Source organism: Polypterus senegalus, chromosome 15 (assembly GCF_016835505.1).
Source record: "Polypterus senegalus isolate Bchr_013 chromosome 15, ASM1683550v1, whole genome shotgun sequence".
NCBI lineage: Eukaryota > Metazoa > Chordata > Cladistia > Polypteriformes > Polypteridae > Polypterus > Polypterus senegalus.
In genome coordinates, this window is record NC_053168.1 from 22,088,345 (window position 1) to 22,108,225 (window position 19,881).

Genomic DNA, 19,881 nt, shown 5'->3' on the forward strand with positions numbered 1-19,881 from the left:
AAAGTTGGAGCACTTTAAATTTATTCATTTTAACAAAGAAAAATTTTTGTTTATTAAAGATTGTGTCACAGGCAGTGTGTGACATGTGATGAGATTTGTTCAAATTTCCGCACTACTTGAGCTGATTAGACGTGTTTTCCAATAGGAGCTGCAATCAGATGTATAAAAAATGAAAATGCTGTACAAAAATTTTATCTATAAAATGATAATGTCTGTTTGTAGGTCCCCGTGACCATGTGTTTGGATTCAGCGGGTTGGAAAATGGATGGATGTTTGTAGGTTGGCTCCTTCAAAGAATCTGATTGGTCAGTTTTGCTGTGGTGGCTCAGTCAAATGCAAGTGAGAAAGGAAGTGGCAGGCAAAGGTGTTTGACACACACACAAGGATAACTTGGAAAGACTTATTATGAGGAACACTGAGAGTCGCCTTCAAAGGTGGGAAGTACTCACAAGAATACAAATGATATGTTTTTACAGAAGGTAATGTGGGCTCGTCTGCCACTGGCGGTCAAAAAGAAAACAGGAGGCAAGCAAGGCACCTAAGAATGACAGTCGAGAGACAAACACTATATACAGTAAGCTGAAATGGCCTCTCTCAAGCTCAATACAAAACAGTAAACTAATGCAGAACTGAAGTCATACAGAATGCACCTTTGTTGTTTTAAGGTTAGGCAACATGCAAAAGAGAGCTGCTTAGGTGCAGGATGAGTTTAATCATTTGTTGCTTATTAATATAGTTACATTAGCCATGGTCATAAAAAAACATTGGAGTAAAAAATACTATTTTAGCAACCTAGTGTATTCATTAGGGTTGTGCCAGACTAACCACCCTATTAACTCTGCCCATACCTGCTAATTAAAACAGAGGATTCTGTAAATGGATATGCAGACAGCTTAGTGCCTAGGCAGTGAGGTGGAATGGCTGAGGCACTGAACTTCAAAACCCGGGCATGCCAGATCAATCCCAATTTGCACCTCATCGTGTGACCCTCATCAAGTCATTTAACCTGCCTGTGCAGGACATGGTCAAAACATATCCCAATTTCATAAGCTTACTGGCTTGGATGTCCTCCACTCATTTGTGAAACTTCTTATGTTTCTATGTTTGTAACCTAAAAGGCATCAGACAAACTCCATAGTAATAAGTAAGCATTCTCATATTACTGTATTTGCTAAAAACTGTTGAAATTTCAATCGCTACCACAAGAGGGCAACATAATCAAGGCTTTTCTTTTCTTTTTTTAATACCGGTTACTATTACAGTTCTGTTATTCCTTTTATATCTACAGCTGACGCCTTTATTCAAGATGACTAACAAGATCAGGACATACTGACAAAACTGTTTACATGCCACTTTTAGAGCTGGAGTACCAGCAGGTCAAATGACTGGTAGGAAATAAATGGTTCAAGCGCCACTGCCACAGCCACAGCCACTAGGCCACACTGCCTGCCCAAACACCTACAGCTGTTTTATTAATTTTTTAAATTAAACAAATTCATTAAAATATGTAATATTTACAAACTGCTTTCTCTGTAGTATATAGAAATGATTTGTTACGAGTATCGCACCATCTAATGAAACAGATAAAGCACCTTTGTTTAAGTGATCGTGTGTGACAGAAGTAGACAACAGTAAATAAAAACATGTAGAACCCAATTGTGAATTTGACTTTAAATGATGTGTGTATTCACTTTGTGTAATTTATGTGTAAAATTCAGCAGCTGTGTATGTACAGTATATGAAGATGAATGTGTATATACACGTATATATTTATATACACATTCTCTTTATGTACAGTATTCTGCATGTTAGTCAAATCACATTTGATTTTACTTTTATTTTTAAATCTACAGTTATTGAAATGTATTTTGATATGTGCTAAACCTCCTGAATATGGAAATGCTGTAATAAACCTGTTTTAAGTATATAAAAAAATAATTTTGGGTCACGGTAAGCCAGAGCTCCTTTTGGCAACACCAGTGAAAAATTGGAGTCAAACCTGATAGATATGAAAGGCACTATATAAGAGATAGATAGATAGATAGATAGATAGATAGAAAGGCACTATATAATAGATAGATAGATGAAATGCACTATATAATCGATAGATAGATAGATGGAAACACTATATAATAGATAGATAAATAAATAAATAGATAGATGATAGATGGAAACACACTATATAATAGATAGATAAATAAATAAATAGATAGATAGAAAGGCACTACTGTATATAATAGATAGACTGATAGATAGATAGATAGAAAGGCACTATATAATAGATAGATAGACAGATAGAAAGGCACTATATAATAGATAGATAGACAGATAGATAGACAGATAGAAAGGCACTATATAATAGATTTTTTTGTTTTTTCTGTCCCCCCTGGCCATTGGACCTTACTCTTATTCTATGTAAATTAATGTTGACTTGTTTTATTTTCTTACTGTGTCTCTTATTTTTCTATTCTTTATTATGTAAAGCACTTTGAGCTACTGTTTGTATGAAAATGTGCTATATAAATAAATGTTGTTGTTTTTATTGTAGATAGATAGATAGTAGTGAAAGGCACTATATAATAGATAGATAGACAGATAGAAAGGCACTATATAATAGATAGATAGATAGATAGATAGATAGAAAGGCACTATATAATAGATAGATATATAGATAGATAGATAGATAGATAGATATGCTCTATATAATAGATAGATAGATATGGCACTATATGATAGATAGATAGATAGATAGATAGATAGATAAGGCACTATCTAATAGATAGATAGATAGAATGTAATGATCATCATGAGATGAGCATGTATCATTTTGCAAGCCTAAATGTTGGATTACTTTTTATGTGTAATATATTTGAGCTAATCTCACGGCTATATTATTTGTTTTTATTTGTTTTTATTTGTTACTATTTGTTTTTAGTAAGTTACTCTTGGTTTCCTCCCACATCTCAAAGACGTACACTTTAGGCCAACTGAACCTCTACGACATGCTTTAGGCAGTGTGGTGCTGTGGTTAATGCTTTGGACTTCAAACCCTGAGGCCATGGGTTCATATCCCACTAATGACACCATGAACAAGTGTAATGTAACCAATTGTATCTCAAATGCTGTAAGTCGCTTTGGGTAAAGGCATCAGTCAAAGATGTAAATGTCAATGAATCAAACTGGGTGAACATGTCCTGTAGTAAGTTCACAAATTTGGCCTATGAAAAGCCTTTTCAGTCAAGAGGGCACCATGCACATACACGTACAAACACATGCCAAAACCGATTCATCCATTTCAAGGCCACAGGAGTGGAGTATAAGCTGACCGCAGTGGGCACAAGATGTGAAATGACAGTGGACAGGACTTCCAGTCCATCACAGGGCCTCAGTGATGCACACGAAGTGTAATGTATTCTGCAAATCCTTAAAATCCACATGGGATTGTGTCTCTGGTGCCTTCATATTCTCCCCAGGTTTGTGTGGGTTTCCTCCCATGTGATGCTGAAGGTGACGACTGACTAAACTCGAGAGGGGGAGTGAGTGAGTGAGTGGTCCCTGGGATGATATCCACAATTCAGGTCAAGTCAACTGGGCTTTATTGTCTTACCCTCTACAGACATACCTTGGTTCATTAGACAGTACAGTGGTGAAAAGTTATATTTTCTAGGGCCATAGTACAATATTTAAATAGATACTTACATTTATTTGGCCCTTTTCTAGACACTCAAAGTGCTTTACATAGAGAGTTAGAGGGACCACTTCAACCACCACCACCCCAATGTGCAGGATCCACCTGGAAGATGCAGTGACAGCTATTTTTGCACCAGTGTGCTCACCATAGATTAGCTAGTAGGTGATGAAGGGGTAAGAGAGACGGCCAATAGGGTACAGGAGATGATCAGAATGGACGAGACATATCCACAATGTTGGGATACACCCTACACTTTCTGAAAGATGCCCAAGGACCATTTATGACCACAGAGAGTCAGGAAGGTTGGTTTTTTCATCCAAAGGATGGTACCAGTATTCATACAACAGTGTACCCCATCACTGAACTGGGATCCACACACAGACCACAGGTATGTGCTTCCCTGATGGCCTCACCAACGCCTCTCCCAGAAGTAACCCAAGCTTTTCCCAGATGGTCTCTCATGCAAGTACTGGCCGGACCCTACATGCTTAGCTTCAGGAGGATTAGCTGTTCTGAAGTGTAGGTGGTATGGCTACTGGTATTTAGACAATTGGACCCTACATTAGTGCTGCCAGGATAGACTCCAGCCGCCAGGATAGACTCCAGCCCCACGTAATGGACGTACAGCTATATGGGTAGCCCCACGTAATGGACGTATAGCTATATGGTAGCCCTATCTAATGGACGTATAGCTATATGGTAGCCCCACGTAATGGACGTATAGCTATATGGGTAGCCCCAAGTAATGGACGTATAGCTGTATGGGTAGCCCCAAGTAATGGAAGTATAGCTATATGGGTAGCCCTATGTAATGGACGTATAGCTATATGGGTAGTCCTATCTAATGGACGTATAGCTATATGGGTAGCCCCACGTAATGGATGTACAGCTATATGGGTAGCCCTATGTAATGGACGTATAGCTATATGGTAGCCCTATCTAATGGACGTATAGCTATATGGGTAGCCCTATGTAATGGACGTATAGCTATATGGGTAGCCCTATGTAATGGACGTATAGCTATATGGGTAGCCCCACGTAATGGACGTACAGCTATATGGGTAGCCCTATGTAATGGACGTATAGCTATATGGTAGCCCCACGTAATGGACGTATAGCTATATGGGTAGCCCCAAGTAATGGACGTACAGCTATATGGGTAGCCCTATGTAATGGACGCTATAGCTATATGGGTAGCCCTATGTAATGGACGTATAGCTATATGGGTAGCCCTATCTAATGGACGTATAGCTATATGGGTAGCCCTATGTAATGGACGTATAGCTATATGGGTAGCCCTATGTAATGGACGTATAGCTATATGGGTAGCCCTATGTAATGGACGTATAGCTGCTGTTTACGGGTAGCCCCTACTGTGCACATGTTCACTGGCTAACTGACCACCAACTGCCCCATTGTTACTTACAGCATGTTGAGCTGTCTGTCTGTGGTCTACACTGCCAAAACAGGTCAGATTTCAGGATGTATTGCCTGAATCATGATAAAACTTTATAAATATAACTTAATTTTAATATTAATACATTTTATTTTTATATTTTTTTTTTAGCTTGCTAAATTTTAATTTAAAACGTACTCGGATTGATATGTTTGAGAGTGTTATTCTACCATTCATGCTCCTCCATTTTATCATTCATTTGTAGTGTGCAGTGGCAGCCATATTGGCTTGTCATTTGTCAAAACAGCCTTTCACTCTTCCTTCAGTCTTCCTTTGTGTCTGTTTAGAAGGAAACTGAATATTGAATATTCCAATCGTTTTTTTGCACCAAAGCTGGAGGCTATCCATGGTGCAACTGGCACGAAAGGAGAGGCTCACCCCAAATGGGAGGCCAGCCTGGCGCTAGACCTTCACTCTTTCTGATGGCTAATTAGATCTTTAATTAGCCAAACTGACGCGCGATGGTGGCTGGGAGCTGCTTAACCTCCCAGTGGATGTGAGATTCTGAGCCGATTACAATCACGTATTGCCAATTAAAAAGCTAAACTCCAGAGGAGCAGCCCTATAGCATTTCATTGTAACCATTATTAGATTGATTTAATGACACCCAGTGCTCATCACACTTCCACTGCAGTTCTTTATTGGCGTAAAGATTCAAGTTATTGAATGCTAACAAGGTAATAAGATGGAAAAATGACAAATGAAGCAGAACTGCACATTAAGGAACCTGCTTTTTGTTCTCTTGTCATGTAACCACAAAATGTCCCTGCACTTTTCTATATTACTGCTCTATCAAATGTGTCATAGTTCTGCAGACCTGGCTCTCTGTGACTGGTGGGGTTTGTAAGCGTGCCCCACAATAGACTGGCACTCTGTCTGGGGTCAATCCTGCATGGGGCCCAGTGCTACCAGGATAGGCTCTGAAACTCTGTGATCCTTAATACAATACACAGACAGACAGACAGGAAAGGTGCTATATAATGATAGATAGATAGATAGATAGATATGTACAGTAAAGTACTATATGATAGATAGATAGATAGATGTGAAAGGCACTATATAATAGATAGATAGATAGATGTGAAAGGCACTATATAATAGATAGATAGATAGATAGATAGATAGTAGATAGATAGATAGATTGATAGATAGATAAGGCACTATATGATAGATAGATAGATAGATAGATAGATAGATAGATAGATATGATAAGGCATATATATAGATAGATAGATAGATAGATAGATAGATAAGGCACTATATGATAGATAGATAGATAGATAGATAGATAGATAGATAGATAGATAGATAGATAGATCAGCCAATACCGCGCATCTCAGACCCCAAAGACAAGGCGCTGTGTCAGACCCGGGCTCAATATGAGTATTTTATTTAACAAAGTCTCTTTATGTGAATTTCCCCTTGGGATTAATAAAGTATCTATCTATCTATTTATCTATCTATCTATCTATCTAGACGGGCTTCTTTTTCCAAATCAGCACAAACACAATTCAATTCAATTCTTTACTTTTCTTGTATTTTCCCCAGGTGAGCTTTGTCCTTCATTTAATAACAGTACAAACTAAGGGTATGCAAACTTTTGAACAGGGACCGTCTCATTGTTTTCCTCATTCCTATGTTTTGTTTAATGGTTGTGCTGCTCTGTGATGCCTTATAGTTTAACTTGGTTTCCATTAAAAGTAAGTGACATGTCTTTGGCCTGATCCATCGCCTTTTCTTTAAAGTATGGTACACATCTCACAAATTCTGCCAGGGTATGTAAACTTATGAGCACCACTATATAAGCAATGCTTTCATATGGTCGAAAGTTTAGACTGTGTAGATTCTCTCGATTGTTGCCATGCACTTCCGTCTCCTTCTTGTTCTTGGACTTTTTCATGCATGCCTTTCAGCCATTGTGCCTATCTGCTGCTCAGTTGTTCAATATTCAGGTTTGCTCTTGCTTATCAATGTGTTTTAATGTCTAGTCTTCATATTCTTTCTTGTTCTTCCTCACAGAATTGTCCCCTGCAATTTTCTTGATGCTCAGCAGATGTGCCCACTCTTCGAGCTTTTTCTGTCATTATGGAGGTGTTACCCCTTGGTTTCTTGATCACTTTACTGTAAACACATGGCCACAGGTTACTTTCTCATTCTTTATGACCAACAGGTTGGTGCCACCTAAAATTTTATATTCAGGATTACTTCTTCAACTGCGTCAACATTTTGTCTTTTTTATTCTTTCTTTTTCTTCCTAACTTGACAGGTTACTTCCATGATTTACTTGACGCTCAGCAGATGTTGCTGCTATTCTTTTTCTTTCTGCCATAATGGTGGTTATCAGTTAGTCTCTTGATCACTTTGCTCTTAACACATGAACACAGATAATGGCGACCAGGTTCCCACTAACTACTGTCACACATGTGCACTTGGGAGGCAGCTAAAGGGCACAAAAGAAAGTAATTCCTGGTCGGACCAGGGGGTGGCAGAGTGCACAAACCTTTTCTCTTTTTTTCCTGCAGACCAAATGCAGGAACTTCCGCCTGGACCCTTGAACATCACTGTTGGTGCCACTCCTGAAGACATCACTTCCTCCCTCCATCTTTAAAACCCACAATGTCTGTACCAAACCTCACTTCTGTTTTGGACTCTACAACCTTTTTGATTTAGCAGCCATTCTCAAGTATACGGGATGCTGCCCCAAACCTCTTTTTTGTTTCAAGGCGCAATTATTTATCACACTACAGTATATTTTTTTTTACATTTTCAGAACATATCTTGTAATAATCTTTTAATCAAGACTAAGAACAAGGTTCTAGTCGGGCAGACCTTTTACATATATTGCTCAAAACAAATTAAAGGACCACTTTTTAATCAGAGTATAGCATCAAGTCAGTGAAACTTCTGGGCTGTTGATCTGGTCAGTTAAGTAGCAGAGGGGGCTGTCAATCAGTTTTAGCTGCTTTGGTGCACTAGAGGGGCAACAATGAGACGACCCCCCAAAACAGGGATGGTTTAACAGGTGGAGGGAGGCCACTGACATTTTTCCCGCCTCATCTGTTTTGTCACTCATTTTGCATTTGGCTGCAGTCAGTGTCACTACTGGTAGCATGAGGCTATACCTGGACCCTACAGAGCTGGCACAGGTAGTCCAACTTCTCCAGGATGGCACATCAATATGTGCCTGTCATTGCCAGAAGGTTTGCTGTGTCTCCCAGCACAGTCTCAAGGGTATGGAGGAGATTCTAGGAAACAGGCAGTTACTCTAGAAGAGCTGGACAGGGCCGTAGAAGGTCCTTAACCCATCAGCAGGACCGGTGCCTGCTCCTTTGGGCAAGGAGGAACAGGATGAGCACTGCCAGAGGCCTACAAAATGACCTCCAGCAGGCCACTGGTGTGAATGTCTCTGACCTAACAATCAGAAAGACTTCATGAGGGTTGCCTGAGGGACAGGCGTCCTCTAGTGGGCCCTCTGCTCACTGCCTGGCACCATGGAGCTCGATTGGCATTTGCCATAGAATAGCAGAATTGGCAGGTCCATCACTGGTGCCCTGTGCTTTTCACAGATGAGAGCAGGTTCACCCTGAGCACATGTGACAGATGTGAATGGGTCTGGAGAAGCCGTGGAGAACGTTATGCTGCCTGTAACATCGTTCAGCAGGACCGGTTTGGTGGTGGGTCAGTGATGGTCTGGGGAGGCATATCTACAGGCTAGACAACGGCACCTTGACTGCCATTAGGTATCGGGATGAAATCCTTGGACCCATTGTCAGACCCTAAGCTGGTGCAGCAGGATCCTGGGTTCCTCCTGGTGCACAACAATGCCCGGCCTCATGTGGCGAGAGTATGCAGGCAGTTCCTGGAGGATGAAGGAATTGATACCATTGACAGGCCCCCACGTTCACTCGCCTGACCTCAATCCAATAGAACACCTCTGGGACATTATTTTTGGGTCCATCCGACGCCACCAGGTTGCACCAAAGACTGTCCAGGAGCTCACTGATGCCCTGTTCCAGATCTGGTAGGAGATCCCCCAGGACACCATCCGTCGTCTCATTAGGACAATGTCAGGCATGCATACAAGCACGTGGCGGCCACACAAACTACTGAGCATGATTTAAAATTGCTACAATGTAATTTCAGCACAATGGACGAGCCTGCCTGCCGCATCATTTCTTCACTTTGATTTTCGGGGTGTCTTTGAATTCAGCCCTTTGTAGATGTGGCACCATATCAGTCCATATCAGCAGAGATAGCCAGCAGGAGACCTGACGTGTTTTCAAAGTGTTCCTTTCATTTTTTTTTGAGCAACTTATATAGATAAACTCTTATGTCTTTGGCTTCCTGCACAACAGTTTCTTCACATTTCAAAACAACACAGGTTACTGAGAGGCCTTTTACTCACTGTTTGATGGTCCCTGTCGTTAATGCGCTGGTGATCCACTGCAGATCGAGGGTCTTGAAAGGGACTAGGACGAGGATGGTGCTATTTTGCAAGTCTTTGGCACTTTCTGGATACATAAAGTGATGAGTGGTTTTACTCCCGACATCCTTCTCATATCCAATAGTCGGAGCATGGTTCATTCTGCATCCAAAAAAAAAGAAAAATGAAATCATTTAATAATTTTATAAACGTCTGATTTAGCACAGGGGCAAAATACCTTTTCTAAAAGCCCATGATGAATGGTGCACTTGCTTTAAATAATAATTCATTGAAACAGGGTCACAGTGCTAACTGTACTCGTTGCAAAAAAAGAAAAAGTGTAACAAGATGCAGACGGTCGGCTAGACGCGTCGGTTTTATTGTGCCTCTGTGGGTTTCCATGCATGTGCCCAGTTTGTCGACGATCTGCTCTTTTTATTTTTTTTTGCTGTTGGCAGGGGAGTTAAATTTCAAAGCTGCTGCCATTTTTAGGCTGTCTTTACAAAAGACACAATGGACTTTTTTTTTCCCCCTCTCAACATGATCTTGGATTAGCGTCCATGAACCTGTAAACACATCCGTCCTGTTTTATTTATTAATTAGTGGAGCTGCCGTCATGTCAGAACTAATGACTGAGTGGATGTCCTGATTTACTCCTCTTGGCATTAACGGAAAAGCGAGATTGTCTGGACTGACCAATTAATTTTTATCTCTTTTCAAGAGCTCTTTTTTTATAGGATCAAGTCAATTCAGGGCAGCCGGCAAAGCACAAATCAATAATATGAGAAGACGGCAGCAACCACAAAGAAAGCAAATGATCCATTCACTGCGGACTGTAGCAGTCACCAAAGTAATATCAGCTTGTAAACATCTCGGTGGTCTTTTAGAGTTTTCTGAAGATGCTGACAGATGCCTCTCTACCCGTATTACAGCAAACTTCTAAGTTTCTTCACTCTGTCAGAATACATCCATCCATCCATTATCCAACCCGCTATATCCTAACCACAGGGTCACGGGGGTCTGCTGGAGCCAATCCCAGCCAGCATAGGGCGCAAGGCAGGAAACCAACCCCGGGCAGGGTGCCAGCCCACTGCAGGGCACGCACACACATAAACCAAGCACACACTAGGGACAATTTAGACTCGCCAATGCACCAAACCTGCCTGTGTTTGGACTGTGGGAGGAAACCCACGCAGACACGGGAAGAACATGCAAACTCCACGCAGGGAGGACCTGGGAAGCAAACCCGGGTCGCCTAACTACGAGGCATCAGCGCTACCACTGCGCCACCATGCCGCCTTGTCAGAATACAGTCAAAGCAAAAAATAAGACACATAAACGTTCTCAAGAAAGCTTAATTCAGTTATGGGCCGGGAGGTCAGAGCCACAGACACACTGATCACAAGGCAGGAGCCAACCCTGGATGGGCTGCCTTTCATGCAACCAGCCACACGCAAAATAACCTGACCGCATTCTGAACTGCGAAAAAGACTGACAGATCCACCCAGACACAGACAGACACTGAGGCTCACAATGTCCAAAACCACATATATGTTTATTTCTCCTTAGACCTCTTATATCATTGAAAGATGCTGAGAAATGAGTTCACGCGTTTGTTTTCAGTCGACTAGATTACTGTAACGCACTCCTCTCAGGACTACCCAAAAAAGACATAAATCATTTGCAACTAGTGCAGAATGCAGCTGCAAGAATCTTAACTAGGAAAAGAAACTCCGAGCACATCTCTCCAGTTTTGATGTCACTACACTGGTTGCCTGTGTCATTCAGGATTGACTTTAAAATTCTGCTTATGGTTTATAAAGCCTTAAATAATCTCGCCCCATCTTATATATCGGAATGTCTGACACCTTATATTCCAAATCGTAACCTCAGATCCTCAAATGAGTGTCTCCTTAGAATTCTAAGAACAAAACTTAAAAGAAGTGGTGAGGCGGGCGGCCTTCTGCTGTTATGCACCTAAAATCTGGAATAGCCTGCCAATAGGAATTCACCAGGCCGATACAGTAGAGCAGTTTAAAACACTGCTGAAAACACATTACTTTAACATGGCCTTTTTATAACTTCACTTTAATTAAAATCCTGATACTCCATCCATCCATTTTCTAACCCGCTGAATCTGAACACAGGGTCACGGGGGTCTGCTGGAGCCAATCCCAGCCAACACAGGGCACAAGGCAGGGACCAATCCTGGGCAGGGTGCCAACCCACCCAGGACACATACCACACACACTAGGGCCAATTTAGAATCGCCAATCCACCTAACCTGCATGTCTTTGGATTGTGGGAGGAAACCCTGGACGCAGACACGGGGAGAACATGCAAACTCCACGCAGGGAGGACCCGGGAAGCGAACCCAGGGTCTCCTAACTGAGAGGCAGCAGCGCCACCACTGCGCCACCGTGCCACCCCATCCTGATACTCTGTATATTCAACTCATTATAATAACTACAGTATTCATGGTGGCTCTAAAATCCGTACTGACCCCTACTCTCTCTTCTGTTTCCTTTTCCAGTGTTGCGCCACCACCATCTACTCAGCACTGTGATGTTCCAACAATGATGGATGGATTAAAAGCCAGAAGTCTGTATGACCATCAACATCAAGTGACTCCGTGAGAACCCTAGCTACAAAGAGGACCGTTTCATTTATGTTAGGTAGAATGCCCAGAGGGGACTGGGTGGGCTCGTGGTCTGGAATCCCTGCAGATTTTTTTTTTCTCCAGCCGTCTGGAGTTTTTTTCTGTTGTTTTCTGTCCACCCTGGCCATTGGACCTTACTCCTTTTCTATGTTAACTAAAGTTGTCTTATTTTAATTTCTTATTTTGTCTTTTATTTTTTTTTCTTCATTATGAGCTACTTTTTGTATGAAAATGTGCTACAGAAATAAATGTTGTTGTTGTCCTTTGCAACACAGCACAAACAGTGCACAGACCAGCACAATACTCAGTCCTTCTTTCCTTCTGCTGTCTCCACTCCTCTCCTGCAACCTCTGTCCACTGCCACCTGACTCCGGCTCCCCGAGTGGAGTGAGGCGGTCTCTTTTCTACAGCACTCGGAAGTGCTCCCCAACTAACATCTGGCACCACTTCCGGGTGTGGCAGACTCAGGAGCTGTCCTGGCGCCCCCTGGTGGTGGCCACGTCCCCTCCACGGTGTTAAGCTTCCAAGCTCCGTGGCCCCCATCTAATCCAGGGAGACTGCCCTCTTGCGTTCCAGGGAAGACACTGCCCCTTTCCCGGTCCTTTCCTTCTCCCGGCATCCTGGTGGGGCAAGGTCCCCTGACGTCTATCACGAGACATATAATTTAAATATCCCAGAATGCAATGTCTTATGATGTCTTAAAGGAATACTCTATCCGAAAATCGTATTTGTTTTTATATTCTACTAGTGAAACACACCCCCTGCTCGCTTCACTCACCAAACCCGACGCGGGCATCGGGGTGCCCCTCCGTTACAGAAACCGATTGTATTTAAAGAGCTGGTTTAAACGAGAGTATGTGGCGTGCTGGGGTAAGATGCTTTGGTCTTTAGTTAGTAGAGAGTGAAAATCAGTTGCTTAAGTATTTCACTACAACTCTCTATTTTACCAAAGAATAATAAAATGCAGTAAAAAGTAAAAGTGAGAAAATAAATTGTAATTAAATGTAATTAAAATTAAATTACATTAACGCCTCGTCAAAAACAATATTCTGAATTACTTTATCATCTAACTTACATTCTATTAACGTTGCTTTTTTGCATTTCTATTCACATATTGTTTGAGATATTTCTCTCTTTTGTGGTTATTGGACGATTCTCTTTGTTCTTAAATTTTTTTTACTTATATGCAGCTCTTTTTTGTTCATTTTCTTTTTTTGTTTGATGTTCCTTATCAGCTTGTGCTACTTTTTTTCTATCACAGACTAAAATCTGATGTTCTTGAATAGACCATTTGCTTTTCTGCCTTGCCATTATAACCGGTGAATTAGCAGTGAGGGTGTCAGGGGGCAGTCAGGAGCGAGGATGTGCACAGTATGAGTAGTGATTGGACGAGCGGTGTGGAGGGGCGTGGTCACGGCTGAATAATATGGACACGACGGAAAGCCTTTTTAATACAATAGAGAAACTTACTCCTGTGATGCCCTGTGAAATCCAAACCCCTGCACAGACCTAATACCTGGGTAGGGTTACTATATTTCCCCCAAACAAAAAAGAGGACACAAGAATAAAAATGTAAATACTTCCATAATATGCATGGGGCACAATTCGAGAGCTGCAGCAAAGCTTTGCCAATGCATGTTCATTTCTCAACCAGTCCCCACTGGTGCCTCTCCTGTTCTTCTAAATGGGAAGAGCCTCATGTCTTGCACTTTATTCATAGGCCCTCGACCTCAAACTCTAATGGCTCCACTAAACTGCTTTATATATTGTTGAGATGCTGACTGAGCCTTCAAGACTGATCAGCATCTCCTCCAGAATAGAAATGGGTGGGAGGCGAGGAAAATTGGGGAGGTATCCTTTTAGCTAAATTTGTAATTTGAAAGTAGTGGAAGTTAAGTTGTTGGGAAGTTCAATTTGAAGTGTAACTGTTCACAAGTCACAAAAACATTATCTATATACAGTTCTCTAAGTGGTTTAACACTAAATGTTTTCCAAAGATTAAACATTGTGTATGTTCGAGAGGGCGGGAAAGCCAACAAACCATTCAATAGAAGTGTGTCAGGAAACGTTACGGGGGCTCCTTTATACCAACACCAATATGTCTGCGTAATGTCTCACTGGGACTGGGATTGTCAAGTCGTAAGTTTTATTTCTTTTAAGTCACTCTGCTGTGTTTTCAGACCATAGTGTATGTGTGTGTATCTATCTACCACTCATATATAATGTCTTTTCTATCTATCTCTCTGTTTAATGAGCTTCTTTAAAAAGCCAGTCTTCCCTCAAGGAAAAATAAAGTTCCTTTATTATCTATCTATCTATCTATCTATCTATCTATCTATCTATCTATCTATCTATCTATCTATCTATCTATCTATTATATATTCCCTTACAAATCTGTCTATCTATCTATTATATAATGCCTTACATATCTATCTATCTATCTATCTATCTATCTATCTATCTATCTATCTTTGCATTTCTAATTAATGTAAAATGGCTTTTGCATAGTAAGAAGTAAAAATATAGCTTTAGTTATTAACCACAAGGAAAAGATGGCTAAACTTGCTTTTTACATGCAGTGGCCTGGCCCTGCTTTGTACTGCTTGCTTAAACACCAATATGATGAAATGTAAAGCCAAGAACAGTTTGGATTATTAAAACCAAGCAGGCCATTGTTTTACAAATGCAGCTGCTTAAAACTTCAAACTGGAAAGATGCTTATACATCAAGTAACTTTCAGTTGAGTGGCCTAGTATCCCACATACGGATTTTCCTGGCTTCAACTTAAATTGTGTAATTGATCATGGAGTAAGATTTGGTAAAATAATGGGGACATCTGCACAGGGTATGGGGTAATGATGGCCAGTTTTGGTCAAGTGATGGACATTAGGTTATGGTATGGAAGAACTAGAAGGAAGAGAGAATTTTGCATATATGATATGTAATGTAATATAAACTGATGTACTTTCTAGTTTAAGCACTAGAACAGATAGATAGATAGATAGATAGATAGATAGATAGATAGATAGATAGATAGATAGATAGATAGATAGATAGATAGATAGATAGATAGATAGATAGATAGATAGATAGATATGGGAAATTTGGCTTTTTACAGAAGCTCATTAAAAAGTTAATTCTCTCTCTTGAAAGAAGGAAGTCTTGGAGCCCAGATGTAAGTGCAGAAGAATCTTTTTTACACAGTGGAGCAACAAAGAGACTTGGCCATGATATATTGCCTATCTATCTATCTATCTATCTATCTATCTATCTATCTATCTATCTATCTATCTATCTATCTATTGTAAGAAAGGTGCTATATTGCGCCCGACCTGGCACAGACTTGACACAGGAGGCATGTATAAAACAGAAAGACTTTTATTTTTCTTCAACTGGTGTGCATGTCTTCCCCGTAATCCCTCTAGCCACAACACAGTCCCAAGCACTTATCACTGAGTCACCACATTCCTCTCTTTCACCACCACTCCTCCTCAGCTTTGTCCTCCTTCCACCCAACTCTGGCCAACAAGTGGTGGTTTCTGGCTCCCTTTTATCAGGCACCTGGAAGTGTTCCAGGTGGTTGATTGCTGGCCTCCAGCTACACTTCCAGGAGCTGCACAGAACTCCAATCCCCATGAAGCCCTGGGGGAGTCTGAGGCACCACTGCAACCCAGGGATGCTGCCATCTAGCATCTAGGGGGAGATACTGGGCTTCCCACCCTTGTCCGCCTGGCAGATGTTGTGAAGAGGCGTCCTAGCCAGGCATGGGCCCTGGCCATCTGCCACATTATTTGTCTGTCTGTGATATAGTGCCTTTCACATCCATCTGTCATTATATAGTGCCATTCATATCTGTCTGTTAGATAGACATGAAAGAAAGGTACTGTATAACTGATAGATAGATAGATAGATAGATAGATAGATAGATAGATAGATAGATAGATAGATAAGGCAATATATGATAGATAGATAGATAGATAGATAGATAGATAGATAGATAGATAGATAGATAGATAGATAGATAGATAGATAGATAGAAAGAAAAGGCACTGTATATCTATTATTGCCCTTCCTATCTATTTAATACGTTTTTCTAAAAAAGCCAAGCTTCCCCCTGTGGAAAAATGCTGTCTTAGGGAGTCATTTAGTGGTTTCATTGCTCAGTCAAATGAAGCTTTATTTTTTCTTTAAATTGATCAAATAATCCACTCAATTAAAAACATAAACAAACATGATAGCGTTATTGTTGAAAAGTCTGCTCGAATGAAATTTAGATGTTTGTTTAAAATTTTCTATGTATTTTCCTGTAATCTGAAGCTGAATGCACAGAGAATTAAAAAAAAGTCATTGTGTGTGCTACAAAGCATTATATAATAGCAAAGTGAGCCTTGTTAAATATAACAATTGATTTTTCAGGCAAAAACTGCAGCATAATATCAATACTGTATAGATCTGAAGTTAAAAAGCCGCTTATTGAGACTAAGACGTTTTTTTTTTTCTCAATTCCCATCATACTAGGCATTTTAAAATGTCAGAATGAAGCTGGACCTAACAGTCTGTGCCAAGCACTGGAAGGCCTCTTCTGGGTTCAGTTTTAAAGGACTAAAATTATTGTAAATGTGCTCAAACCGACTGAGAAACAGTAAAAAAAAAAAAAAGGGTTAAAACAAATGAGGCGTATCCACCATTACTCTCTTTAAGCCCCTCTCTGTTTTTTTTTTTTTTGTTAAGTTGTTGGGAGTTTTAAACACGTTTGTGATGCCACATTAGTTAAGGCAGCTCCTGGCCTGTACACTATCTGTGTGGACATGGCATGTTTTCCCCGGGTCTGCATGGCTTTTTCATCCTGGTTATTTGGCTTTTTCCCATTTCCAAAAAATGCGTAGTTTAGGCTGATTGGTTACCCTTGATCTGTCCTGTGCAAGTGAATATGGCTGTCGCTGTTGGTTCCTGTGTTAAACCCAGTGGTGCCGACATAGACAGCCTCTTCCTGTGACCAGAACTGAATAAATAGTTACAGCTAATGGCCAGATGTACAGATTTAAACAGAGTCATCGGTACATTGGGGGGAAACAAGTATTCAACACATGAACATTTTCTCATTAGACTTTCAATGCAGTCATGCACATGAAATTCAGACCAGGCATTGGTATTAACGCAATGAAATGACACGGCCTAGCGTTCCAATCCATAAAAACGTTATGTGCAATAAAGTGGAATGAAACAGCAAAAAGTATTGAACGTGCTAACTGAAATGTAGTACTTGGTGGAAAGACAGCTTCCTGTATGAAGTAACGAGTTTCTCTTAATGTCCCAGTGGGTAGCATCTACAGTGCATCCAGAAAGTATTCACAGCGCATCACTTTTTCCACATTTTGTTATGTTACAGCCTTATTCCAAAATTGATAAAATTATTTTTTTCCTCAGAATTCTACACACAACACCCCATAATGACAATGTGAAAAAAGTTTACTTGAGGTTTTTGCAAATTTATTAAAAATATAAAAACTGAGAAGTCACATGTACATAAGTATTCACAGCCTTTGCTCAATACTTTGTCGATGTACCTTTGGCAGCAATTCCAGCCTCAAGTCTTTTTGAATATGATGCCACAAGCTTGGCACACCTATCCTTGGCCAGTTTCGTCCATTCCTCTTTGCAGCACCTCTCCAGCTCCATCAGGTTGGATGGGAAGCGTCGGTGCACAGCCATTTTAAGATCTCTCCAGAGATGTTCAATCGGATTCAAATCTGGGCTCTGGCTGGGCCACTCAAGGACATTCACAGAGTTGTCCTGAAGCCACTCTTTTGATATCTTGGCTGTGTGCTTAGGGTTGTTGTCCTGCTGAAAGGTGAACCGTCGCCCCAGTCTGAGGTCAAGAGCACTCTGGAGCAGGTTTTCATCCAGGATGTCTCTGTACGTTGCTGCAGTCATCTTTCCCTTTATCCTGACTAGTCTCCCAGTTCCTGCCACTGAAAAACATCCCCACAGCATGATGCTGCCACCACCATGCTTCACTGTAGGGATGGTATTGGCCTGGTTTCCTCCAAACGTGACGCCTGGCATTCACACCAAAGAGTTCAATCTTTGTCTCATCAGACCAGAGAATTTTGTTTCTCATGGTCTGAGAGTCCTTCAGGTGCCTTTTGGCAAACTCCAAGTGGGCTGCCATGTGCCTTTTACTAAGGAGTGGCTTCCGTCTGTCCACTCTACCATATAGGCCTGATTGGTGGATTGCTGCAGAGATGGTTGTCCTTCTGGAAGGTTCTCCTCTCTCCACAGAGGACCTCTGGAGCTCTGACAGAGTGACCATCGGGTTCTTGGTCACCTCCCTGACTAAGGCCCTTCTCCCCTGATCGCTCAGTTTAGATGGCCCAACACCAGCAGATGACATGGCTCCCCAAATCATCATTGACTGTGGAAACTTCACACTGGACCTCAAGCGACTTGGATTCTGTGCCTCTCCACTCTTGCTCCAGACTAGGGAACCTTGATTTCCAAAATGAAATATAAAATTTACTTTCATGTGAAAAGAGGACTTTGGACCACTGAGCCATTAACAGTCCAGTCCGTTTTCTCCTCAGCCCAGGTAAGACGCTTCTGTTTCAGGGGTGGCTTCACACAAGGAATGCTGTGACAGTTGTAGCCCACGTCCCGGATACACATGTCTGCGTGTGGTGGCTCTTGAAGCACCGACTCCAGCCGCAGTCCACTCCTTGGGAATCTCCCTCATATTCTTCACAATCCTCTCCAGGCTGCGGTTTTCCCTGTTGCTTGTGCACCTTTTTCTGCTGTCGCATTTTTTCCTTCCACTCGACTCTCCGTTAATATACTTGGATACGGCACTCTGTGAACAGCCAGCTTCTTCAGCAATGACCTTCTATGGCAGGGCTATTCAATTACAAATTGAGTTGGGCCAGATTTTCAATCCAAGAGATGTATCCGGACCAGACGTTTTCTGCGGCCAGTAAGCAGCAGGTAATGACAAATTTGAAATGAACGCAAATTAATGTATATGAAAAACAAGTAACGTTTATTCATTGTGTTCCTTTTAAGTTTGCTCACATCTGACACAGGCACATCTCAAAGTACGTAAGAATATAAAAAAAGTGCACAGTATTAGCTATAACATTTTGTTTCCCCTTTGAAATATGAGATTATTCCCCCAGTTTAAAGGAGTGATCATCACAGGCAAGGGATTGTTTCATAGAACTTAAACTATTTCATTCATCACTGCTATGACACAGGTCGAAATTGAGTTGAACAACAACGCCTTTCCCAGAAAAAATAAAAAACTACTTGAGCAAATGTTTAAGAGCAACTTAACAACAAATATTTTGTCGCGCGCATCTCCACGTCTGACGTCAATTTCGCCACGACCCCCTCACATTCACCGCGGGATATAAACCAGCCTTTATGCGGCTCAGGGATATGCAAGGGGAGCCTGTACTTACACATATGTTAACGGCACATACAGTACGCTCAAGAATTAAAAATGACCTTTTGCATCTGTTACAATATAATAGTTTAAAGTAGAATATAGTATAGCCCAAGTAGAAATGATAATCGTTAAACCTATTTTCGGTCGCATTTGCTATCATTTTAGTTGCAGTCTGGAGCCCTGGCGGGACCACGAGCTGGGACCTCTTGGA

General features: G+C 41.2%; 1 protein-coding gene across 2 annotated transcripts in view; it reads right to left on the reverse strand.

Moving 5' to 3' along the window:
• Positions 1 to 19,881, reverse strand: part of LOC120515892 (CMP-N-acetylneuraminate-beta-galactosamide-alpha-2,3-sialyltransferase 1-like) — a 364,360-nt gene that overhangs the window by 25,648 nt on the left and 318,831 nt on the right. For both annotated transcript variants that reach the window (XM_039737251.1, XM_039737250.1), the window contains one exon: positions 9,553 to 9,732. In XM_039737251.1, coding sequence (XP_039593185.1) covers positions 9,553 to 9,732 — 180 coding nt within the window. The remainder of the gene's footprint in view (positions 1 to 9,552; positions 9,733 to 19,881) is intronic.